We start from the raw sequence: 25,724 nt of genomic DNA, 5'->3' as shown, positions 1-25,724 counted from the left end.
ATCTCCAGCTCCAAAGTGATCTGCCAATTCAATTCCCACGTTCAAAGGCTGAAGCAAAATGCCTCTCATCATTCCTCATTCTTCTCTCTCTCCTTTCCACCATGGCACTTTAACCTTTGTCTCTTCCTTATCCCCTTTGCCATGATGTATCTTTGTCTTCACAAATATGCTCCTTGTCTCAGAAAATCCCACTTAACTAAAGTAATTTATTGTTACCAAATGGCATGGTAACAAGTAGAAATAAGATGCCATCAAGTGGAGGTGAAAGCTGGCCCAAGACAGATTTCAGAGCTGTGGTAACATGCTGGATCAGATGGAAAGGCTATGCTTGTCCAATGGAGCTCTTATAACCAATAAAGCACTTTTATTTCATTTTCATTCTAACCAAGGTAAAATGACAGGACCCGCCCCGAATTCCTCGAAACCCGAGACGAATCCTGTGGAAATTCCGACATCAAACCGATGTCAGGCCCACTCACTGAAACTATATCCTCTTTTCCCAAAAAGAGATAAGGGCACGAGACTGTCCACCGAAAATTCGGCAGAGTCTACCCTGTAAATTGAACATTCCCCAAATTTCAACCTGCACAAAATTCACATTTTAATATCCCAACAGGCAGCACGCACAATACAATCTCATGCAATTCACATAAACGGCCTCCGGCCTTCAAATATTCTGAAACCAAACTACCAACAAGCTCTTGAATCAAAAATTACTTCACATGAGGCAATTTATAACTTAAACATAAATATGACAGCCGAAAGCAAAGTTTACAACATCTAACTATCCCAAATTCAACATATGAGGCTTTAGCCTCCTAACATGAACACATCTCGTTCTCACCTGAATCTCGGGACCAACGACACGGTCCGCACCACACTCAAAACACACAAAAGTATTCTTTAACCCGTGACTGCACCTAGGCCTTACCCTAGGCTGCCTACGTACCCTCGCCGAGGGATCAAGCCACACGTAGTTCTCATCATCAATAGTCACAATTCCGCTAATAGACAATTATTTACAACCGAACCAACTATACATTTCAGATCTATTACAATTCTAAATCCGATAAAAACACATTGAAACATTATTACTTTCTTCCCACTGCATCGTATTAAGAAGACATCACAGGCTTGGACAAACTCCGACGGGCCTGGGCAAAATAAATCAATCTCCGAAGGGCCTGGGCAAAATAAATCTCCAAAATAAATCTCCGAAGGGCCTGGACAAACTCCGACGGGCCTGGGCAAAATAAATCTCCAAAATAAATCTCCGAAGGGCCTGGACAAACTCCGACGGGCCTGGGCAAAATAAATCAATCTCCAAAGGGCCTGGACAAACTCCGACGGGCCTGGGCAAAATAATCAATCTCCGAAGGGCCTGGACAAACTCCGACGGGCCTGGGCAAAATAAATCAATCTCCGAAGGGCCTAGGCAAACTCCGACGGGCCTGGGCAAAATAAATCTCCGAAGGGCCTGGACAAACTCCAACGGGCCTGGGCAAAATAAATCTATCTCCGAAGGGCCTGGGCAAACTCCGACGGGCCTGGGCAAAATAAATCTCCGAAGGACCTGGACAAACTCCGACGGGCCTGGGCAAAATAAATCTCAAACATAAAACCCAAAACCGGGGAGGTACCTAAGGTAGTGCTAATAGCATTCAAATTAACATTCTAAGTACCCCATACAAATCAACAAAGATAGCACTTTCTCAATTATTGTAAATCTACACTCAAGATATTCAAATATATCCAAACCCAAACATACAACACAAATACTTCATAATATATCAAATCCATTAATCAAATATATAATATATTTCAAATGAATCATTAAAACAATATACACAAACTTTCCACACTTGGTCAACTGGGCCCGCGGGCCCACGACATCCATTTTACGATCCGAAAGTTCCTATGGGTTCCACAAGGTCTAGGATACACGTCCTGTAAGTTTGGTCCAGATCGGACGGCCGGATCGCTCACGATCGCACGATCGGACAGTTACTGAAATCCTAGCCCTAGGGTTGGCATTTCCGGAGTATCCGGGAATCCGTTTCACGATCCGTTGAATCCTACACGATCCTAAGGATGCCCAGGTTAACATATAATAAATTCAAGACCATCCAACGGTCCAAACCTATCGAACCCGGATAACGCGTAATAGGCGATATCCGTTCGAGACTCAAACGGTATCCAAATTGAGGTCCGTAAAATCCTACGCGCTCGTGACGACTAGGGGATCGCATTTGAATAAAATTCCCCTCTGATACAGTGCCCACGTGCCGCCACACGCGCTGGCAGCGCGTGGGTGTCCAAAGCGATATCGCATCGCCGGAAAATCTTAGAATCTCGGGCCAAGACTCCTGTCCTAGGTAATACACCTAATTTGGAGTCACTTTTGTTCTTGGACATACCCCAAAAAGTGACCGAAAGTGGCTGAAAACTGAGGTCGAAACTGGCAGATTTTTCAACTCGAAATTCGACTTGCCTACGCTAAAAATTAAAGTAATCCTACCCAACCATCAGCTAGAGCTCAAGGAATAGATGAATTTCCATACCTGGATCGCCAGATTTGGTTGCCGGAATCACCCGAACGAGCTCCGTGAAGTTTTGGGTAAAACCGGCGACATTTCTCGATTTTCCGGCGAAATCACAGCGGTTGGCGGCGGGGCCTGGCTGGGGTTGGAAGAGGACGGCGGCCCGGTCATTTTGGTACCGGCCCCGTCAACTTTGGTGGCCGGATGTGGTGGTGGCGGCCCAAAATCCGCTCGGATGAACAGTGCAGGGGGGGGGTCGCGCGCAGAGGGAGAAGGGAGGAAGAAGAAGAAGAAAAAAAGAAAAAAGAAAAAAGAATAAAACTGCCCGGTTACTGTAGCAGCACTGTTGCTACAGTACAATTTCAAATAAAATTCCGGCTTATTATCACAAAACGTCCCTGACGTTTGTGAAACTATCAGATTGCATCCTTAAAGTTTTTTTGTATCACTGACGGTCCCTAACGTTAATATAGATGCTCTTAAATAGTCCCTCTGTTAAAAAAATCGTTAAATCTCCAATTTTATGAGGGATATAATCGTCAACTCCCTTTTACCTCTCACCCTTCAAATATATTTCCTCGTGGTCATCGTCAACATCATCAGACTCATTTCTATGCTTGTTCTGAGAAATAGGGTTTTTCAGTCGTGTGAAATTGGGCGGTAAAGCTTCTGCAAAAGTGTCTGAGAGAAGATGGATGAGGCAAATGAGCGTTGGGAGACCGAGACCAAACCTACATTTTTGCACTCAGGGGTCTTGACCAGTGTAGAATCTCCAGATCCAAGCAATTGGAGATGGCAGCAAGGCCTACGTCACTGACCTGAAGCTTTTCTAGATGGATCTCAACCATGGAGGTGACTTGCTCTGCTATCACATGGAGAAGCTTGTCCCAATCGCCAGAGCACCTGAAAAGCTTCAGAGTCCTCAGATTCTTCTTTTTTCTCTGTTTTGTGCTTTTGGGCTTTATTGGTCGAGTGTAATAAAATAACACATGGATTTTTGTGGCATTAGTAGTTCTGGGAATTGGGTTTTACTTCTAACGTCTAATGCATTAATTCTTAGTTAATTTTTGTTTCTTTTTTGTTGTTTTTTGGTGTTGCAGAGTACAAATCAGAGTAGAAGAGAAGCTTCAGAGCTCAGACTGAAACGACAAGTCGTCGGCAAGTGTGATCGTAGTATGCTTCTAGCCACGATGACGAAATGCCGGCAGATCGCAGAAGATTCGTTGTCGGCCTCCATCGGGCAGATCGCAGCCGTTGATTTGGGCTTGGAGCGATGACTGTCGCGGCAAAGCTTCTCGGCAAAAGTGTCTAGAAGTGATTTTTGATGGAAGTCATGTAGGGGTTAATGTGATGGAACTGAACGTTGTTGATGATATAATTGAATGTAGTTGAATGTGTTAGTTTATTCAATTTGTTCAACGTGTGTTGTTTACAGTTCAATTTGTTTACGTTATTCCCTTCTATTTTCACCCCTTACCTTTACCAATTCCAACAAGAAATGGAGGGAAATGGTTCCAAATTGGTGGCAAATGGGTCTAGGTCATTGAAGAGGTCAAAAGGATTGATTTGACGATTATACCCCTGAATTTAACAGTTTTTTTAACAGAGGGACTATTTAAGAACACTCATATTAACGTTAGGGACCACGAGTGATACAAAAAAACTTTAAGGATGCAATCTGATAGTTTCACAAATGTCAGGGACTTTTTGTGATAATAAGCCTAAAATTCCAAATACGTCCCTTTCGTTTTCAGACTTTTCCTCCTTTGTTACAAGTCGGAATTGGGCATGCCACATGTCTACGAACTCGTATTGACGAGCTCTACGCAACGGTACCACTCATTTTCCCAAAATCCTTCCGGATTAAAAAGTGACCAAAATACCCCTATCCCCAAGGGTAAAATTATAATTTCTTAATCTAATTAATTGGATATAAAAATTAGGGTCGGGGTGTTACATAAAATCTATGAAAACACAAAAAGAAAGTAAAAAGCTACAAAATGTCAAGAACTAACTCAAAATGTTAGGTGAATAACATGATAAATCATGTGTAAAAATGAATAGAACAAAGTTCAAATCTTCATAACTTTGTCAAGGTAGCCTTACCTGAACAGGTGGTAGAGATTGTGGATCCCGTTCTTGTTCTAGAAATATTGGAAGGTGAAATGAGCAAAAACAATCTTCCTAATGAGGATAGCGTTAGGATTCGCGTCAAATTTGAGAAAATCTTGATTTCAATTTTAGAAATTGGTGTTGCTTGTTCTACAGAATTTCCTGGTGAACGGTTGGACGTTACTGATGCTATGGCTGAAATGTGTCGCATAAGGAACAATCTTTAACAAAATAGACTGTTTGAATAAAGCATGTTATAATGCCATAGAAATGTGCAAATGTCGTGTGGGACATGTATGGAATATTAGAGTAAAAACATTAACTATGATTGTTGTATTACTGTTATTTTTCAATGCAATAAGTTAAAAATAACAGCACTTTGCTTTTTATATATTTTTCAAATGAAAAATGATTTTTTTCGACACCACACCCTAAGAAATGGGAATTTTTATTTTATTTTGTGGTATGGAGCTGCTATGATACAATTCAAAATCAGCCTTTTTCCCAATACTACCTTTTCGAAAGCGGAAAAACCAGCACTTATGGCACGTATTGCACACAGGAAGCAGATAAGAACCACTCTCGATCGTTCTAATTTTGTCCCCTTGTGCGAAGCAGATAAGAACCACCCTCGGTCATTCTAATTTTGTCCCCTTGCCATGACAAGGGGGAGCTAGGGCAGTCACTATTCACATGAATAGTGGTTGCCCTTGCAAATAGTATTGTGTGTTTCCACCCATTGCCATGACAAAGGGTAATTACTATTCATTTTTTTGTTTTTTTTCACAAATTGTTTACCTAAACAATTAATTTGGATAATATTTTCGGATAAGATTTTTGGGTTCGTATGTGTCAATATTTATTATAAAATTCATATCTCAATCGGATAAAATAATCAGTAATTTTTTTATAAAAAAATTGATTTTTTTTCATTTTTTTATTGCACAAAAATTGGCTGCCGTTGGATTGGAGAAAAAAATCTGATCAGAGAGCCCAGAGCGCGACACGTGGACTTTAGCGACACTGTAGCGCGTGAGCACTGTAGCAGTAATGTAGCGCTGATATCAGCACCAAAACGAGGGCTGGAGCTCGGGCCAACCTTGCCCTCGGGCCAGCCCAGGTTGCTGGGTTCCACCTTGTGCCTGGGCTTGGGCTCCTCGCTGGAAACAGATTTTCTCTTTTTTTTTTCCCCCCCAGCCCAAGGCTTGGTCATGCCGCTGGAGTTGCTCTTAGGCCATCCCCAATAGGGGCTCTATTTGGGGCTCAACCACCACAAGGCTCCCATAAATACAAACTCTCCTTAAAAAGGCATCCCAATGGTGCAAATTTGGGGCTCTAAAACCTGAAGCCCAACCGAAGTAGTAGCTAAATGCATGTGCTTGGTTGAAGCCCTTGAAACCAAGTGGGTCCCGCAAGGAAAAAAGCTGCAGCCTACCTTTTTGGGTCTCTCACTTGCCTCGCGATTGTACAAGGCCATACTTGCCATTTTTTTGTTTTGTCAACAGAATGCTAAACCAATTTTTCAAAAGCTGTGTAAACGACTATATTGTTAAACCACTTTTTCAAAGCCAACAAATATATAAAATAAAATGTTGATTTCCAAATCTTGTCCAAATTTTGATATTTTTTGGTTGAAATGTTCAACAACAAAAAAACTAACATAACATTAAAGTAAAATAGTTAACAAAAAAAAAACCACGTAAATCAAATTACATCATAAAAAATATAGAGCCCGCCATGAATATAGGGCCTCCCATTGTGGGAGAGATTCCTTTAGAGCCCCAACCATTGGGGATGGCCTTAGGCTTCAATACATGTAGATATGCCTAAAAGCATCTACAATTATGCTCTTTATTTTTTAGTTAAAATTTAGAGGCCATTTGCACAATGTGAAAAGCAAGACTTTTCTCATACTCTACACCAATGTCAGCAACCCCAAATGAAGACCTAAATGTCTTCAATTTCAACCACTCATGTAATGCAACATGACTTATTGAGCATGCCTCAACGTATGAAGTGGGTTGTTGGTGGCTATGGGTCAAAAGTTGTCTAATGCACCATGCTGCTTAATATATAATAACAAGTATAGCAACCATTTTGTACCCTAAGTTTCAGAAAATTAAATATCATGGGCTTTAACAAGCTCATATCAGTTCTGTTTTTCTCATACAATTTTTGCATTCATGTCCTCATTCTTCACTCATGCCTTGCTTTGAGACGGAGTGAAAATGAGACAGATAAGCTGGCCTTGCTTGAAATCAAGTCCAGGATAACTGATGACCCTTTTGGAGTCTTGACTTCATGGAATGAGACCAACCACTTTTGCCAGTGGCATGGTGTCACATGCGGTCGGCGCCACCAGAGGGTCACGAGTTTGTACCTGAATTCCTCGAAACTTGCAGGCTCAATCTCACCTTATGTTGGGAATTTGAGTTTCTTGAGAGTGATTCATTTCTATAACAACAGCTTTAGGCATGAAATCCCTCCAGAAATCAGCCGTCTGCGCAGATTGAAAGATTTAGTCTTGGCGAATAATTCACTTGGTGGAGAAATTCCCACCAACTTATCAGCTTGCTCCCAACTCCTTAGGATTTCTTGTGGCTTCAACTTGTTAGTAGGAAGCATTCCAGAGGAGCTTGGCACCTTATCAAAGCTAAGAGTGCTTTCATTTTACAAGAACAGCCTTACAGGAAGTATCCCATACTCTTTTAGCAACTTATCATCTCTTGTTACTCTTGAATTATCTATAAATAATTTGACGGGGAGTATTCCAGATATTTTTGGTCAACTGACCAAGTTCAAGTATTTTGTTGCGGATGGAAATAGGCTGTCTGGTATTATCCCTTCCTCATTCTTCAATCTTTCTTCTATCCTACAGCTTGCAATTGCAAACAACAACATCCAAGGGACTTTGCCTTTAAACTTAGGTAATACCTTGCCAAATCTCATATATTTTGGTATTGATAACAACAAGTTTAGTGGACCTATTCCTGCTTCAGTATCTAATGCCTCAAACCTATATCATCTGGGACTGTTAGCAAATCAACTACATGGAGAAGTCCCTTCTCTGAAAAAATTGCACCTGCTTGAGCGTTTAGTTCTTACTAATAACCATCTTGGGAGCGGAGAAATTGGCGACTTGGGCTTTCTCTGCGATTTGGCTAATGCTACTCGTTTGCAAGTTCTGAACATCAATATGAACAGTTTTGGAGGTGTGTTTCCTCACTGCATAGCTAACTTATCTTCTTCTCTTAGACAGTTCATAGTTGCTGCAAATAAAATTAAAGGAAGTATCCCAAATGGAATTGGAAATCTGGTTAACTTGCAAAGCCTGTCCTTCTATATGAACCAATTTTCAGGACAAATCCCCCCTGATGTTGGAAAGCTTCAGAAGCTATATGAGTTAGATTTTTCTTTTAACTCCTTCTCAGGGAATATTCCATCCACTTTTGGAAATTTAAGTCAATTGTTTAAATTACTATTTGTTCGCAATAGCATTCAAGGCCATATCCCTACAACTTTATCTGAGTGTCACAGTTTGGTGGCCTTAATTCTGCGTGAGAATAATTTCACCGGTACCATTCCCCAGGGAGTCTTTGGCCTCTCTTCATTATCTGAGTTGGACTTATCTCAAAATCAATTGACCGGTTTGCTTCCCAAAGAAGTAGGAAGTTTACTAAATCTGGAGTATTTAGATGTGTCTCAAAACATGCTATTTGGTGAAATTCCGGCAAGTCTAGGTAGCTGTATAAAAACAGAACATCTAAACATGCAAGCAAACTTCTTCCAAGGGACAATTCCATCATCTCTACGTTCACTAAGAGGTATTGAAGATTTAAATCTCTCTCGCAACAATTTCTCAGGCAGGATTCCAGAGTTCTTGGGGGATTTTAAATTTTTAGAATCTTTGGATTTATCATATAACAATTTTGAGGGCATGGTACCAATCAAAGGAGTTTTCAGAAATGTCACTGCCACATCGGTCAAAGGAAACAGTAAACTTTGCGGCGGCATCCCTGAGTTTCGATTGCCAAACTGCAAACTTCAACATGCCAACAAGAGAAGATTGAGCCTAAGCATGAAATTGGTAATCTCTTTGGTTTGTGGGATACTTGGAGTCACTTTTGCACTAACTTTTTTGTACCTGCGTAGCTCACGGAGAGAAAAAAAGGAGCACACTTCAAGTGATTCAGACCAATTTCTCAAGGTGTCTTACCAAAGTCTTCTAAAAGCTAGTGAGGGATTCTCCCCTGCCAACTTGATTGGTAAGGGCAGTTTCGGGTCAGTTTATAAAGGAGTTATTGAGAACAGTGAAACAACAATTGCCATCAAGGTACTCAACCTCCTTCATCCTGCAGCTTCCAAAAGTTTCTTTGCTGAGTGTGAGGCCTTGAAAAATATTAGACACCGTAATCTTGTGAAGGTACTCTCTGCATGTTCGGGATATGATCATCGTGGTGACGATTTCAAGGCGTTAATTTATGCGTTCATGGTTAATGGGAGCTTAGAGGAATGGTTGCACCCGACTCACAATACGGGTGACACAAATGAGAAACCAAGGAGTTTAACTTTTTCTCAAAGGCTGAACATTGCTATTGACGTAGCTATGGCGTTGGATTATCTCCACCACCATTGCCAAACACCAATAGTTCACTGCGACTTGAAACCTAGCAATGTTCTTCTTAATGATGATATGGTTGGACATGTAGGAAGACCGGTTCTGTCCGGACCATAGGTGACTTTGGGTTAGTAAGATTCCTTCACAAAACTACTTATGGAAATCATTCGAGCTCCATGGGAGTAAAAGGAACAGTTGGCTATGCTCCTCCAGGTGACCAATCCTTTCTTTCAACATTCCTTATAAAGTTTCTCATATTGATTTTAAAAGTTTAAATCACGAAAAACAGGCCTTTTTGAGAATTTAATAATAAATTACAATTTGTTGTGTTTCGAATTGTTGTAATGCAGAGTATGGTATGGGACATGAAGTCTGGACACAAGGTGATGTGTATAGTTACGGCATCCTACTGTTGGAAATGTTTACAGGAAAAAGGCCGACAGATGACATGTTTCATGGAAGTTCAAACCTTCATAACTTTGTCAAGGCAGCCTTACCTGAACAGGTGGTAGAGATTGTGGATCCCGTTCTTGTTCAGGAAATATTGGAAGGTGAAATGAGCGCGAAAAATCTTCCTAATGAGGATAGCGTTAGGATTCGCATCAAGTTTGAGAAAATCTTGATTTCAATTTTAGAGATTGGTGTTGCTTGTTCTGCAGAGTTTCCTGGTGAACGGTTGGACGTTAGTGATGCTATAGCTGAAATGTGTCGCATAAGGAACAATCTTTAACAAAATAGAATGTTTGAATAAAGCATGTTAAATGCCATAGAAATGTGCAAATGTTGTATGGGACATGTATGGAATATTATAGTAAAATTATTAACTATGATTGTTGTATTACTGTTATTACTCTTATTTTTCAATGCAATAAGTTAATAATAACAGCACTCTGCTTTTTATATATTTTTCAATGAAAAAATATTTTTTTTGACACCATTTCACCTTAAGAAATGGGGATTTTTCTTTTATTTTGTGGCATGTAGCTGCTATAATAGAATTCAAAATCAGCCCTTTTCCCATACTTCCTTTTCGAAAGCGTAAAAACCAGCACTTAGGGCACGTATCGCACACTGGGCTTTCTAAGTGTTTCTAATTTTGTCCTTAGGCTTCAAAACCTGCTATATATGCCCAAGTGTTTGAATTACGTATATAAACATTAGAAACAGGGCGAGCCTACATGGAGGGCAGACTGGGCTGTTGCCGGCCCATGTTTGTGGAGGCTTTGTTTACTCATTGCGCCTTTGTGGAGGCTGGTTGGGCAGAGGTTTTATTGTCGCCATCAATGTTTTGGTTGGCTAGGCAGAGGTTTTGTCTCCATCTAGGTGACTTTCCGTAATTTTTTGCTTTTGTCGCCATCAATTAATGATTTCCTAAATCTCTTAAGCTTCGTTTAAATTGAAGGCATGAATATTGTGTTTTGAGCACTTAGAAATTAAGGTGATTTCATATTTTAGATTGTGTAAATGCAGAGTATGGTATGGGAAATGAAGTCTGGACTGGACACAAAGATCAACAGATGGGATGTTTAAAGGAAGTGTAAACCTTCATAAATTTGTCAAGAATGCTTTTTGACTAATCAGGTTGAACAGATTGTGGATCCTATTCTGGTTCAAGAAAATGGGGAGGGGGTCATGATCACAGAAAATACTCGGCCCCGTTTGGTTCACGGAATGGATTTGAGGGGAAATCAATTCCCATGTCATTTCCCAAGGAATGGGAATGAAAGATTCCTTTCCCACGTTTGGTAATGTTGGGAAAGTAACCGGGAGATTTCACTTTGTTTCCTTTCCCATGTTTGTTTTGAGTAGGAATAGAAAACAAAGTTTGTATAATTTTCCAATTATATCCATATTAAATCAAATAAAAAAAAGAATGCATTTAATGATACGTTGTAATTATAAATTGTTCATAGGGACAAAATAGTCATGAAAATTGTGCATTGAATGTTGGCTCATTTTCCCAAACTTTCCCATGAGGAGGGAAACCAAAACCCAAGTTAAGAGGAGGGCATCACTTTCCCCCCTACTTTCCCATGTGCAAGGCATCCATTTCCCATGCCGGACTTACCAAACATGTGAAAGGAATTGAATTCCCATTCCCAAGTCTTCTTTCCCATGAACCAAACAGGGCCTACAAAGGCTTGTATCAAGATTCGAGAAAGCTTGATTGCCATTTTAGAAGTTTGTGCAGCTTGTTCTGCGAAGTTGCCATGAGAACGGTTGGACATTTGTGATGCTTTTACAGAGATGTGTCGTATACGAAAGACACTTTGAGCGAATAGAATATGTGAATAAAAGCATATTTCTATATGCTGTAACGCACATTGTTCCTTATTTCAAAAATCACATTCTTGCTTTGCATCTAATCCAAATTTGGGAGTCTCAGAGGAGTGCAGAAATGAAATGAAGAGGCTTTCATATTTGTTTGATCAGTTAAGTGTTGTTAATGTGTTGTCCAGCAGACTTGAATTGATTTACTCTGAAAAATGTATGGCTTGCTAATTCATAATCATGCTACTGCTTACCTAAAGAGTTCAGAAATACATGGTCCTATAATCAATTAGTATCTAGCTGACTATTTTTCTTCAAAGAAATATTTGATACGTACAAAGAGAATCAATCTATTAACGTGCGTAAATTTGGAATGAACACTATTATGTGGAACTGGTGTCAAACAATTCTCAATACTTAGATCACCAAGCAGATGTATGAGACATTGGTTAAATTTAAATTCACTCTTGATCAAAGCATAAATGTTGAGAGACTGGTGGCGACTAGTGTTGTTTCCTTTACTTGCATGCGGTGTTTTAGCTTTTGCTTTTAATTTCAATATAATTTTAAGAGCCAGTTTGGGATTGCTGTCACTTTTTAAAAAAGTTGCTTCTGCTGTGCTTTGAAAATAATTAGTTGTAAAGTAAAACAACTACATGTTTGGTAAACAATATAAAAATGTTCGGTAAATTTTAATATAAAAATGTTGTAACTGTGAATAATGACTAAATAGACTGTTGAAAGTGCTATGCGCTAATTATGTGGTGGTAGTAGTGATGGTGGAATTGGTGGTGAAAGAGATGGAGGTGAAGGTGCTGATGATCGGTGCATATTTACATATCATTTTGTACCCTTCTAACTTATGATTTGGTTATGTTTTTGAGTTAAAATTGTGCTTTTAATAAGTTTTGTGTTTGTTTCAGTGTTATAAGCTTGAGACTCACTAATTGCATTTTGGAGACAAGTTAGCTCAAAACGGTGTCTGCAGATCAGTCAACTTCACGGATTGGACTGTACTTGATCAAGAAGAACCAGATGATGAGCCATATATCATTGGAAATATACGGAAGTCTAGTTTCTGTATAATTTTACGGTTCATGATTCCGAGTCTTCTAGAGAAAGTTATACATGTTTTGGCAACTTAAGGTCAAATTCGGCAGCATCTGCGTTACTGGGCCAAATATCACATTTGAAGGCCTTCCCGATTTTTCCTTGAGTTGGGCTGCATATTCTTGGAAAGATAATTCAAAGAGCTTCAAGATCCATATTTTTCCAGATTTTTCAGATTGGAGTCACAAGCCCAAAACGAGCCCACAAGCTGGCTGCAATGCATTGTCATGCATGACATATGCATGATGAAGTGTTGTTGATTGTGGGAAAGTTTGGTGAAGCATATTCAATACCTATTTTTGAATGGAATTTTGCAGCAGCCAAATGAATTAATTGAAGTTGAAGTGGATGATGCAACACTAAGCTTAATGACAAGAAGAATTGTTTTCAAATGCAATTGTGTGTTAGGTTAAGTTGGTGAATTAAGTGTTGTATGTTAGGTGAAGTTAGTGTGTTTAGAAAATTCAATTGTATAATTCAGATTTTCACCTCCCCTAGGCCTATAAATAGGGAAGTTCTCTAAGCTTGTAAACACACCCCAAGGGGGGGAGCTCTCAAACACTTCTCTAGAGCTCCCTTCCCTTCTCTCCCTCAAATTCTCTTAGTTTTGCTTTCTAGTTCTCAATTCTAGCTTTCTTTAATGTTTTCTTAGTTGTAATTTATTTTTCTTGTAATGTACATTCTTTCTTAAGTATTCAAGTTTAATTAGTTTCCAAGTTTCAATTATGGTTTTTGTTCTTATTCATTATGCTTATAAGTTAATATGCTAGTTTGAATGATTGATCACCATTTAGGCTTGCATGTTAGCTATCTTGGTTTGAATTAAGAGTATACACCATGCTTTAATTCGAATTGAACTATGAATAGGAAGAGTATGTATGGACATTCGACAACAGGGATTAGATACATGCTTGGTTGTTTAAATTGTTCTTCTATGCTTAATGGGTTCCTAATGCTTAATTTTAGGTTAGACAACAAATGATCAAATTAGGGAATTAGGAACACAAGGTTATGACCACACACCATGGCTTAATCATACTTTAGCTAGAACCAATCCATTAATCTAATTGAACTTGGGAACTTATTTGCTTGAGTTAGTTATTTCTTTCTTCCTTGTTTTATTTATTTCCTTTCTTTTTCATTTCTGTTTTGTGTAGGGAAACTAAATTGGATCATTCAATCACCAATCCCTGTGGAATCGACCTCGCACTTACATACGCTAAACTACCAACGGTTCGTGCACTTGCGAGTATCACAAGTTGAGGATGCAGCTCAATCCATTTTGGTGCAGCTGAATCTACACAACAGCTGATGGAGGTGGTGAGGAAGGTGGATGTGGTGGTTGTTGTCACGACCTGACTCCGGTCAGCGTCCTCGCTAGCACACTTCCGGTCGGGGTCCGGCTCTAATACCATTTTGTCACGACCTGACTCCCCTAGCACGATATTGTCCACTTTGGGCCCCCCTCTCTGCCCTCATGGTTTTATTTCTGGGAGCTCACGAGCAACTTCCTAGTGGGTCACCCATCCTGGGATTGCTCTAGCCCCCAACTCGCTTAACTTCGGAGTTCCCATGACTCTGAAGTCAGTGAGCTCCCAAAAGGCCTCGTGCTAGGAAGAGAAGTGCCCATACATTTAAAGTACTTCACCTTTCCCTCCCCGAGCGATGTGGGATTGCTCACCATTCTTGTTTCCCCAAGACACGGGTCTTACAATTGTTGTAGTGAGGATGCAGTTGGAGAGGTGGAGATAGTGGTGGTGAAGGTTGAGAAGGAGGAGGTGGTGGTGGTGGCGTGGTGGTGTTGGTAGTGGAGGTGGAGGTGGTGGTGGTGGAGAAGAAGGTGGTGGTTGTGGTGGTGATGGTGATGATGGCGAAGAAGGAAAGGGATGTGGTGGTGGTGGCGGTGGCGGTGGCGGTCAGTGGTGGTGGTGGTGCTGATGAAGGTTGAGGTAGTGGTGGCTGTGGCGGTAGGTGGTGGTGAAGGTGGTGATGGAGATGGTGGAGTTGGATGTGGAGGTGGAGGTGGTGTCTTTAAAAAAATTTAATGATGGCATTTTGGGAATTAAAAAAATTCATTAACTGCTCATCTCTGCTTCTTTTGAAAGCAGCTTTGAAAAGCAACTCATAGCTTGCTTTTAAAAGCTGCTGTCAAAAGGCCACTGCTTTTAAAATAATTGGGATATTTTAGATTTACCAAACACCTTAAACTGCTTAACTTTAAAGTGAAGCAGGTTTTTGACCAAAAAAGCAATCCCAAACGGGGCCTAAGCCTCTGATCTTTTTTTCTTTCGAATGAGACTGGATGAAAAATCTGGAAATTTTGTGGTTGAGATTGTGAGAAGTAGGACTCTAAATGCGAAGCGATGTAACAGATATTGGAAATCCAGGCAAAGTCTTGCAGCATGTGTACTTTTTCCAATTGCAGCACGTACTTTTTCCAAAACTTGTATGGTAGTCCAATATAGGTCCCTACATTTTTTATTTTTTAGACATATACCCATCATTATATAAATCTATGTGTAAAACCCAATTTCAAACTTAAATGACTTGTAGGATATGAGGGGTCATAGTATTTCTATATTTTTACATCCACCAGACTTCATATTTTATTTATAATTTATTTCAAGCATTTCATTAACTGCCATAATTGTAATTAATACTTCTTGTTAATAGTATATTAATCACATCATTTCTTTTGGTTGCCATTCCCTCTAACATATCACCCCCTAAAATTGCAAACAAAAAAAATTTCTGTAAATTACATATCCAATAATGAACCTATGAAAAATATAAATATAAATATATACGTATAAAAATATAGGTATATTATTTTAATAAAATAGAGGTATATTGTTTACCAAAAAAATTAAAAAAAAAAAAAAAACTAGGTCAGTTACTTTGTGATTGAAATTTCCTTACATTTTTCATAAATTAAAATAGGTACACAATGATTTATAGAAAATAGGTACGTTGTATAATTGAAATTTCTGCACATTTTTTATAAATTAAAAATGGTTTTTTTTATCACAAAACGTCCCTGACGTTTGCGAAACTATCAGATTGCATCCTTAAAGTTTTTTTGTATTACTCATGGTCCCTAACGTTAATATGAGTGCTCTTAAATAGTCCATCTGTCAAAAAAACTGTTAAATCCAAGGATATAATCGTCAAATCAATCCCTTTTGACCTCTTCACCATCCTGTGCACAATGACTTCAATGTTAGTTCTAATTATATATGTCGAGTGTAATCCATCATCAACCTGTTGCACTCTGGACATGTTTGCAATAAGCAACTTCAAGGAGGAATAGAGATCGAAATATTAGCGGCTTTTGTTATTGATATTTTTTGTTTGTTGGTGATCGGTTCATAATTGTATATCATTTTGTACCATTCTAGCTTATGATTTGGTTATGTTTTTTAGTTAAACTTGTGCTTTTAATCCTTTTTGTGTTTATCTTTCAGCTTTAGGTAACAATGATGGCTTTGGATAGGAAATGATGCAATCCATGCATGTTAAAGCCTGATTTGGATAAAGGGAAGAAGTGCTTAAAGACAAACTCATTTTGGCTACAGCCCCCTGCCAGTCCAGTTCCGTAGGTCATATTGCAAGCTTTGTTTCAGCAACCTACACAACTCGGATGAGGCCTCATTCTTCATGAAAGTTGTTCCAATGGGTGTATACTATAACATATCCAAAATTCAGCCCCATTGGATAAATATGGAGTCTGTTACCTAGCAAACACAGAACCATGCTCAGGATGGGTTTTGTCAGCGAGCAAAAACGAGTTAGCAATTTGTTTTGGCCTTAACTTCTTCATCCGAGCTTGGATTGGGCCAATACTTGTGTGGTTGGATCAGACACATTCTGAACTTCAATTTGGAGTGCTTAAAGTCGTCATTTGCTTAAGAGAAGCCCAATTTGTAAGCCCTTGAAGTTTCTGGTCATGCTGACCTCAGGATGAGCTATTGTTTCTGGTTGGAAGCTTGGTCATGGTGACATGAAGATGAGCTAGGGCTGCTGGTGGGATTTATTGGTGAAGTGCATCAACCTTCTGATTTTCTAATACAAGTGCATCAACCAATTCAAATTTTCTAATACAAGTGCATCAACCAATTCAAGATTTTATAATACAAGTGTTGTATGCATTAGCCATATTGAATTCAGATTTTCACTTCCCCTAGGCCTATAAATAGGGATGTTCTCTAAGCTTGTAAACACACCCCAAGGGGGGGGAGCTCTCAAACACTTCTCTAGAGCTCCCTTCCCTTCTCTCCCTCAAATTCTCTTAATTTTGCTTTCTAGTTCTCAATTCTAGCTTTCCTTTTGCTTCTTAGTTGTAATTTATTTTTCTTTGTTATGTAAATTCTTTTCTTAAGTTTTCAAGTTGAATTAGTTTCCAAGTTTCAATTATGGTTTTTGTTCTTATTCATTATGCTTATAAGTTAATATGCTAGTTTGAATGATTGATCACCATTTAGGCTTGCATGTTAGTTATCTTGGTTTGAATTAAGAGTATACACCATGCTTTAATTCGAATTGAACTATGAATAGGAAGAGTATGTATGGACATTCGACAACAGGGATTCGAAACATGCTTGGTTGTTTAAATTGTTCTTCTATGCTTAATGGGTTCCTAATGCTTAATTTTAGGTTAGACAACAAATGATCAAATTAGGGAATTAGGAACACAAGGTTATGACCACACACCATGGCTTAATCATACTTTAGCTAGAATCAATCCATTAATCTAAATTGAACTTGGGAACTTATTTGCTTGAGTTACTTATTTCTTTCTTCCTTGTTTTATGTTCTTTGTTTTTGTTTCTATTTTGTGTAGGGAAACTAAATTGGATCATTCAATCACCAATCCCTGTGGAATCGACCTCGCACTTACATACGCTATACTACCAACGGTTCGTGCACTTGCGAGTATCACAAGTTGAGGATGCAGCTTAATCCATTTTGGTGGAGCTAAATCTACACAACAGTTGGATCTTGTAAAAGCTTGGTAAGTTTGGTTTCAAATAATTGCAAAAAGGAATTAGCTAAATCCAGATATATGCTGGTAGCTACTGTTGATCCTTCCTTGTTAACTAATGGAGGATTGCAGTTTGTTTTTAGTGAAGAAATGGTGGAAGTTTTAAGTTATGGTGAAACTGGCAGGAGGTAGCTTTGGATGTATGAGTGGTTTGGATCATATGTGAAGTATCAGGAGGGGGAGGGGTTGAATGGTCGGAGCATCAGCATTCACAGAGGAGAAGACAAGAAGTCAGGGGTAAGGAAGATTCTGAACCTTCTATATCTCAGATGTAAACATGAGCCTCAAATTTCCAGGTACAGCTTTCGCTGTTGTAACGAAGCTGCAATGGGGCAACTTTAACCGATTAGTCTTTGACTCGTGGAAATCAGATTGGTGTAGAGATAGGTAACCAACTGCATGGAAGGATTGAAACCCAAAGCTAGGATGCAGAGCCGGGGCTGATTATTTTTGCTTCTTTTTGGTAAATGTTTTGCTTCGAATCTGCAATAGCTTTATTTCTGTTCGTAGTTCATTCTATCTGTTCATCGTTCACTCCAAATAATTTGGAAAGTGGCAAGATCTTCCCAACCTATGTAACATCCTCTGAGTTCCCAAGTGTGTATTGATTTGACGATTATATCCCTGGATTTAACAGTTTTTTTGACAGAGGGACTATTTAAGAACTCATATTAACGTTAGGTACCATGAATGATACAAAAAAACTTTAATGATGCAATCTGATAGTTTCTCAAACGTCATGGACGTTTTGTGATAAAAAAAAGCCATTAAAAAATGGTAAATTATTTGGAAGAAAAAAAAGGTTCATTATACTAGGTAAATTGTTTTACTAGGTACATTATTAGAGAAAAAAAAGGTTACATTATTTAGAGAAAAAAATAGGTTCATTTAAAAAAAAAAATCATAAAGCAAATAATAAATAGATTATCAATTTTTTTTTTCATAACACAAGTAATATGTACATTATTTAGAGAGAAAAAATAGATCGATACAAAGTTTAGAGAAAAATTAGGTTCATTATACTAGGTAAATTGTTTTACTAGGTACATTATTTGGAGAGAAAAAATAGGCTTTAAAAAAATGTTTTTCATAAAACAAACAAGAGAAAGATGATCAAATTATTTTTCGTAAAACAAGTAATAGGTGCTTTATTTAGAAAAAAAAAAAAAAAAGAAAGAAAAAAGGGTACATTATTTAGAGAGAAAAAAATAGGTAAATTGTATAGAGAAAAAATAGGTTCATTTAAAAAAATGGTTTTCATAAAACAAACAATAAATGGATTACCAAATTATTTTTCAACATAATTAGAATGTGAATAAACCTATAATAAAATAGATTACTAGTCGTATAATTTATAAAAGGAAAACAACATAATTTTTTATATTAAATAAACCAAAAAGTTAATCACATATAGATTACTAATACGTTAATGTTGAATTTAATATTTAATTTCAAATAAGTTTCTAAATTAATTCCTACATCCATTATCTTTCTGCTAAATTTAATGTGTGTGCCCTTAATTACATCCCCTATATAACACGTTAATTTGTAAATATGGGTAGTTTTGAAATCCAAAAAATATAATAAATCAGATTTTAAGCTAGATTAGGTAGCTTGATTACTTGGATCTTAGTCATTAGGTTTTATTTGAAATTTTTGGGTATTTTAAATAGAAAAATAAAAGAAAGGGTTGTAAGTGATTAAAAATGAATTTTATGGGTCTAAGCTCAATTTAATTTATGTCTTCTTAATTTTTTTTAATTTTTAATATTATAAAGTCAACATATTGACGAAAAACTTATTGATATATGACAACAAAAACATTACCTATATAAAATATATTGGGTATTGTAACATTTTCAGTGAAATATCAAAACCTGTTAGTACTGCTTGGGCAGGTGTCATCGTACATCTAGGTGGAGAGGGCATTTGATGTATTAAATGCGTTCTTATCTCAGGGCGTGTACCTTTTCTTAGAGCACTTTCACCCATTTGCCATGGCAAAGGGTAAGGGTTATTACTATTCACATGAATAGTGGCAGCCCTTGCAAAAGGCTTGCGGTGTTTGTTAATGTATGAATTTTGAGTATTTCTTTTGACTTCCCTTGACAATTTTGTAATAGGATTTTTATTGTTTTTATCAAGCTCAAGTTTAGATTAAGAATAGCTTCTCTAGGTGTTCTTAACTAACAACTATCCTATGGAGGTTCAAGCAAATTGACAAAGGTAAATTGTGCATTGCATCACATTACATTAAATTGATTTCATAAAATGATGACTAGTCATCTGTTTCTCGTATGACTAGTCATCCTTGCTCTGTAGGATTTCCAGCTGGATAACCATCTTTTTTGTCATATTCTCCATTCCCTCTCTGATGCCATGTGTCGATTCTGACCTAAGGAATTTTGTGTAAAAACCTCTGCATTCTTCTTTTGGCAGCTGTGACTTTGGGAGGCAAGTTTTGGAAAGTTTCTTTGCAAACTTTCGCTTCTTCCTCTAGAGTAACCTTCATATTTTTCATCCTTGAGTTTTCAAAATTGTTTCTTTTTGAAAACTGCATTTGAAAAATGAAAATCTGCATCTAGCTAATTAAAACACTCTCTCATTTATATTTAGGTCAGATTCAAGACTGATTTCTTCAAGAGTATGGTTTCTTGAAGAAATTGGTCATTCTCCTTTGAATCCAAATTTTGGTTTCTGTCTGAGTAAGAGCTTGCAAGCTAGTGCCATAAGATGAAAGAGTTGGAGAAGGAGCTGCCATTTCCATGAAGAACTGAGCTTCACGCTTTGCTAAGTTGGAGAAGAAGATTGCATAAAGGAGGTATAGCTCATCTTCCTAAATAGATCTAGGTTTTTTCTTGAGCTTGCTTGTGTTCCTTTGTAAGAATCTTTTTCTACTTAGTGGATTGCCTGGTCGGTTGATGACCCCCAGTTTTTTCCAATGGTGGGTTTCTGGGTGAACAATTTCTAATTTGCATCTCTGTAATTTTTATGGGTTTGTGTTCTTGGTGGTTGACTAGTAATCGTATGAATTCTGGGTTTGTGTCCTTGTAGTTGACTAGTCATCATTATCTGTTGTTTGGTGTTTACTTGATTATGATGATTTCACACACTTCCACTATAGTTGTTGCTAGCACAGGGGATGCCTAGATTGACGGGTCCTTCTGAGTGCCTAGGTTGTCACTAGTAATTTTCTAGGGTTGCAGGTACATTGTGGCATGCTCTGTGTGTATTCTTGATTGTGGTTGTTCATAACTAGCAGTTGACTAGTCATAAGTGTATTTGGTCTAGGTCTAAAGTGTGTGAAGATTGTTATGTTTTGTTTAAGTGTCGTAAAATTTACCCCTTGTCACCGAAGTACCAATTTCAGTGTTTCCACCCATTGCCATGGCAACCCAAGGGCAACCACTATTCACATGACATGTGATAAGAGGAATTTGTATTGAGTTTTGGTATGGAAAGTGAAGAATATGACTAAGTATATATTTTTTAAAAATTTGAAATTTTTAGTATTTTTTTCATATTTCTTTTCGATTTTTTTTAAATTTTTTGCGTTTCTGACATCAACAAACCCAGGCAACAGCCCAGATTGTTCTTGCCTTTGGGCTTGCCCAGGCTTGTGGAGTCCACTAGCTGCTCGAGCTACTGAAGCCCGCTGGAACGTGGAAATGAGACTTGGGTCCCCTCCTGCCCTGGCCAAGGCTGGCCGCTGGAAGTGCCCTTAATGAGCATGGCAAGTCGAACCCATCCAGACCCAAGTATCTTGTTGGAGGGCAAAATATTATTTCTCCCATAAATACTCTACACTTACATCCGCACAAAGGTAATAACTTCAAGGGCTTCTTAGATCTAGATTCAAAACGATTAACTGTTGGGTTCAATCCTCGCACTTTTGGTTTTAGATGTAGATCCTCTGACATTTATTACCTTTTTTTTTTTGTCGATTTTACCTTTGAGGTAATAAGAAAAACACATTATCTTAGGTATTGTAACATTTTCAGTGAAATATCAAAACCTGTTAGTCTACTTGGGCAGGTGTCATCGTACCGGGTGGAGAGGGCATTTGAAGAGGGCATTTGATGTATTACCAACTCACTGGCATTGGATGTATTAAACGCGTTCTTATGTCAGGGCATGTACCTTCTCTTAATGAGCTTGGCAAGTCGAATCCATCCAGACCCAAGTATCTTGTTGGAGGGAAAAATATCTTATTTCTCCCATAAATACTCTACACCTACATCCATACAAAGGTAATAACTTCAAGCTGCTACATGTTATTCTGCATTGCATCCTGCTTACAATTATAAATTGGAGTCTCCTCTCCTCAAGCTGCTACAGAAACAGAGCTTAAACTGATATCATGAGCCTTTCCAACTCCATTTCTTATTTGTTTTTCTCATCTTTTTGCATCCATGCTCTCATTCTTCACTCAATATGTATTTGCTTGGCCTTTTCCGGAAATGAGACGGATCGACTAGCCTTGCTTGAAGTCAAGGCTAGAATAACCAGCGACCCCTTTGGAGTCATGGCTTCATGGAACGAAACCAACCACTTTTGCGATTGGCATGGCGTTACATGCGGTCGTCGTCACCAGAGGGTCACCAGTTTGTCCCTCAAGTCGTTGAAACTAGCAGGCTCTATATCACCCCATGTTGGAAACTTGAGCTTTTTGAGAGCACTTCATCTCCAAAACAACAGCTTCAGCCATGAAATTCCCCCAGCAATTGGCCATCTGCGCAGATTGGAAGATCTACGACTCTACAACAATTCACTAACCGGTGAAATTCCCTCTAATATATCAGGTTGGTCTTCACTCATAAACATCGTTCTTAGTCACAATTTTCTGGTAGGAAAAATTCCACAGGAGCTTGGCACCTTGTCCAAGCTAAGACTTATAGTCATTCAGAACAACCACCTTACGGGAAGTGTCCCATACTCTTTTGGCAACTTATCTTCTCTTAAAGCTCTTCATGCATCTTCTAATAATTTAACTGGGAGTATTCCAGATATTTTTGGCCAACTGACCAATTTAAGTACTCTTGTATTGGATCTAAATGGCTTATCAGGTGTGATCCCTCCCTCATTTTTCAATCACTCTTCGATCACTACTTTTGGTGCTTCTTATAACAAAATCCAAGGGACTTTGCCCTCAAACTTAGGAGTTGCCTTCCAAAGTCTCAAATTTTTTCGTATCAACTATAACCAATTTACTGGACCTATCCCTGCTTCAATATCAAATGCCTCAAATCTAGTTGCACTTGGACTGGGAGGAAACCAACTGCATGGAAAAGTCCCTTCTTTGGAAAATTTGATTAGCCTTGAGGAGTTTGTTCTTCCTGACAATCGTCTTGGAAGTGGGGGAATTGATGACTTGACCTTTCTTTGCCATTTGACTAATGCCACCCGTTTAAGAATACTGCAAATTGGCAATAACACTTTCGGTGGTATGCTACCTGAATGCATAGCAAACTTGTCGTCTTCTATTCGATTCTTCCATGTAAGTGACAATAAAATATTCGGAAGCATCCCAAATGGCATTGGAAATCTGGTTAGTTTGGAGAGTGTTCAGCTGTTCGCGAACCGGTTTTCAGGTCACATTCCCCCTCATGTAGGCAAGCTTCAGAGGTTATATGAACTATCTATGGATAACAACTTTCTCTCCGGGAATGTTCCATCCTCTTTTGGAAATTTAAGTCGATTAACAAAATTAAATCTATATGGCAACAAACTTCGAGGCAATGTTCCTTCAAGTTTAGCAGAGTGTCAAAATTTGATGGTCTTATCTCTTGACGCTAACGATTTTAACGGAATCATACCCCAAGAGATCACTGGTCTCTCCTCATTAAATGAATTGAGTTTATCTCAAAATCATTTCACTGGTTCCCTTCCCCGGGATATAGGAAAGTTAATAAATCTACAGTATTTAGTGATCTCTGGAAACAAGTTATTTGGTGAAATTCCGCCAAGCCTTGGTAGCTGTATTAGATTAGAGTATCTATACATGGATCAAAACTTCTTCCAAGGGAAAATTCCATCATCCTTGGCTTCACTAAGAGGTCTTGCAGATTTGTATCTCTCTCAAAACAACTTCTCAGGCGTGATTCCAGAATTCTTGGAGCGGTTTCAAGTTTTGCAATCCTTGAACCTATCTTTCAACAATTTTGAGGGCAGCGTACCAAGCAATGGAATTTTCAAGAATGCAACTGCCACATCAGTGGAAGGAAATAGTAAACTTTGTGGCGGCATTCCTGAATTTCATTTGCCAAAATGCAGAGTTCCACACAAAAGAGGACTGAGTCCAACCATGAAATTGATAATCTCTCTGGTTTTTGGGATACTGGGAGTCATTTTGGTACTAACATTCTTGTACCTTCAATGCTTACGAAGGGGAAAAAAGGAAAGCGCTTCAAGTGATTCAGAAAAATTTCTCAAGGTGTCTTATCAAAGCCTTCTAAAAGCTACTGACGCATTATCCTCTACCAACTTGATTGGCATGGGCAGTTTTGGGTCCGTTTATAAAGGAGTACTTGAAGATGGTGGAGCAACAATTGCAATCAAGGTTTTCAATCTTGTTCGTCGTGGTGCCTACAAAAGTTTCACTGCTGAGTGTGAGGCTTTGAAAAATATAAGACACCGTAATCTTGTGAAAGTATTCTCGGTGTGTTCAGGTTCTGACTATCGCGGTAATGATTTCAAGGCCTTAATTTATGAGTTCATGGTTAATGGGAGTTTAGAGGAATGGTTGCATCCTGCTGGAACAAATGGCGAGATAAATGAAAGACAAAGGAGCTTAACTTTTTGTCAAAGGCTGAACATAGCAATTGACGTCGCTATGGCGTTAGAGTATCTCCATCATCATTGTGAGACGCCAATTGTTCACTGTGACCTTAAACCCAGCAACGTTCTTCTCGACGATGATATGATCGGACATGTAGGAGACTTTGGGTTGGCAAAATTCCTCCCCATAACTTCTCAAACCAGTTCTGGTAATCAATCAAGCTCGCTCGGAATAAAAGGAACAATTGGTTATACTCCTCCAGGTACATAATCTTTCCTGTTTCATTTTCTTAACATTTTTTCAGTATTTATGTTAATATTTGAAACATTAAATCTGAGAGCACTTATTAGAATTTTTTTTTTTTTGGGGGGGTTTTAAATTGAGCAAACGCAGAGTATGGCATGGGACACAACGTGTGGATACAAGGAGATGTGTACAGTTATGGCATTCTGCTGCTCGAGATGTTTACAGGAAAAAAACCAACCGACAATCTGTTTCAAGGAACTTTAACCCTTCATAACTTTGTCAAGGCCGCTGTGCCTGAGCAATTGGTAGAAATTGTGGATCCCGTTCTTGTTCAGGAAATGGTGCAAGCGGAGATGAGCACTAGCGATCATCGTAATGAGGATAACGCAAGGCTTCGCATGAAAACCGAAGAATGCTTGATTTCAATTTTAGAAATTGGTCTTGCTTGCTCTGCAGAGTTGCCTGGAGAAAGGTTGGACATGAGTGATGCTGTGGCACAGATGTGTCAGATCAGAAAGAAGCACACCGTGCAGCGTTAGCATGCAATGCAGTTGTAATGTTTCCTTGTTTTAAACTAGTTTTCATATTTCTTTGATTAATAAAGACAGTATGGCTAGCTGATGACTACTTTGCCAAACTGGCTTCAATAGATTTTCTGTCATTTGACTCTTCTTGACCAATGGGATTCCAACTTTAAGCAAACGTGTCAGAAATTGGAGAAGTGTTTTCATCTAATTGCAAATCATGTACGACTGGAACAAAATCTAAAAATTCAGTCCAGAAATTTTGACTTGCAAATATATGATAGTATTGTTAGAGGCCTACATTTTTTAGCTACCTACCTTTATTTTAATATTCGTGATTGATTTCTTCTTTGGCAGCCAGCCTTAGCAAATCAAACGTTGAAAAGAATTGAGAAATGGCCCTGAAGCTGCTAGACAACATTCCAACAACCTTGAAATTCATAATATTAACACAGCCCTGATGTTAAGAGTCTAAAATAAACAT

The 25,724-nt window shown here is 38.4% G+C and overlaps 1 protein-coding gene, 2 long non-coding RNA genes and 1 pseudogene across 5 annotated transcripts; 3 read left to right on the top strand and 1 right to left on the bottom strand.

Annotated features, from left to right (window-relative positions):
• Positions 1 to 701: 701 nt before the first annotated feature.
• On the bottom strand, positions 702 to 2,931 carry LOC148296798 (uncharacterized). Its single transcript, XR_015833403.1, has 2 exons — positions 2,562 to 2,931; positions 702 to 1,593 (listed from the first exon to the last, which is right to left on the bottom strand). It is a non-coding gene; the product is annotated as an uncharacterized LOC148296798 (long non-coding RNA).
• A 3,841-nt stretch (positions 2,932 to 6,772) lies between these two features.
• On the top strand, positions 6,773 to 10,092 carry LOC110770664 (LRR receptor-like serine/threonine-protein kinase EFR; annotated as a pseudogene). Its single transcript, XR_015833772.1, has 2 exons — positions 6,773 to 9,483; positions 9,621 to 10,092. The product of XR_015833772.1 is annotated as an LRR receptor-like serine/threonine-protein kinase EFR (transcript).
• Positions 10,093 to 10,446: 354 nt separating this feature from the next.
• Positions 10,447 to 11,072, top strand: LOC148296797 (uncharacterized). Its single transcript, XR_015833773.1, has 2 exons — positions 10,447 to 10,593; positions 10,741 to 11,072. It is a non-coding gene; the product is annotated as an uncharacterized LOC148296797 (long non-coding RNA).
• A 10,889-nt stretch (positions 11,073 to 21,961) lies between these two features.
• LOC148296796 (uncharacterized) lies at positions 21,962 to 25,418 on the top strand. 2 transcript variants are annotated; one of them, XM_088247744.1, is made up of 3 exons: positions 21,963 to 22,494; positions 22,759 to 24,732; positions 24,864 to 25,418. In XM_088247744.1, exons 1-3 carry the CDS (start codon positions 22,053 to 22,055, stop codon positions 25,253 to 25,255), a joined length of 2,808 nt encoding a protein of 935 aa, XP_088103870.1. In that variant the 5' UTR covers positions 21,963 to 22,052; the 3' UTR covers positions 25,256 to 25,418. The 2 variants fall into 2 exon arrangements, with proteins under 2 accessions (XP_088103869.1, XP_088103870.1); XM_088247743.1 differs by having other exon boundaries at positions 21,962 to 24,732.
• Positions 25,419 to 25,724: the final 306 nt, after the last annotated feature.

The sequence above is a fragment of the Prunus avium genome, chromosome 2 (genome assembly GCF_965620075.1).
Source record: "Prunus avium chromosome 2, drPruAviu1.hap1.1, whole genome shotgun sequence".
Lineage (NCBI taxonomy): Eukaryota > Viridiplantae > Streptophyta > Magnoliopsida > Rosales > Rosaceae > Prunus > Prunus avium.
Note: the sequence above shows the minus strand (reverse complement) of the source record. Positions and strands in the feature narration are given on the sequence as shown.

Excerpts from the sequence above, each read along its gene's own strand:
- LOC148296796 (XM_088247743.1), top strand. The coding sequence starts at position 22,053 with ATGAGCCTTTCCAACTCCATTTCTTATTTGTTTTTCTCATCTTTTTGC. Across the intron at positions 24,733-24,863 it reads AATTGGTTATACTCCTCCAG|AGTATGGCATGGGACACAAC; the intron begins GTACATAATCTT and ends GAGCAAACGCAG.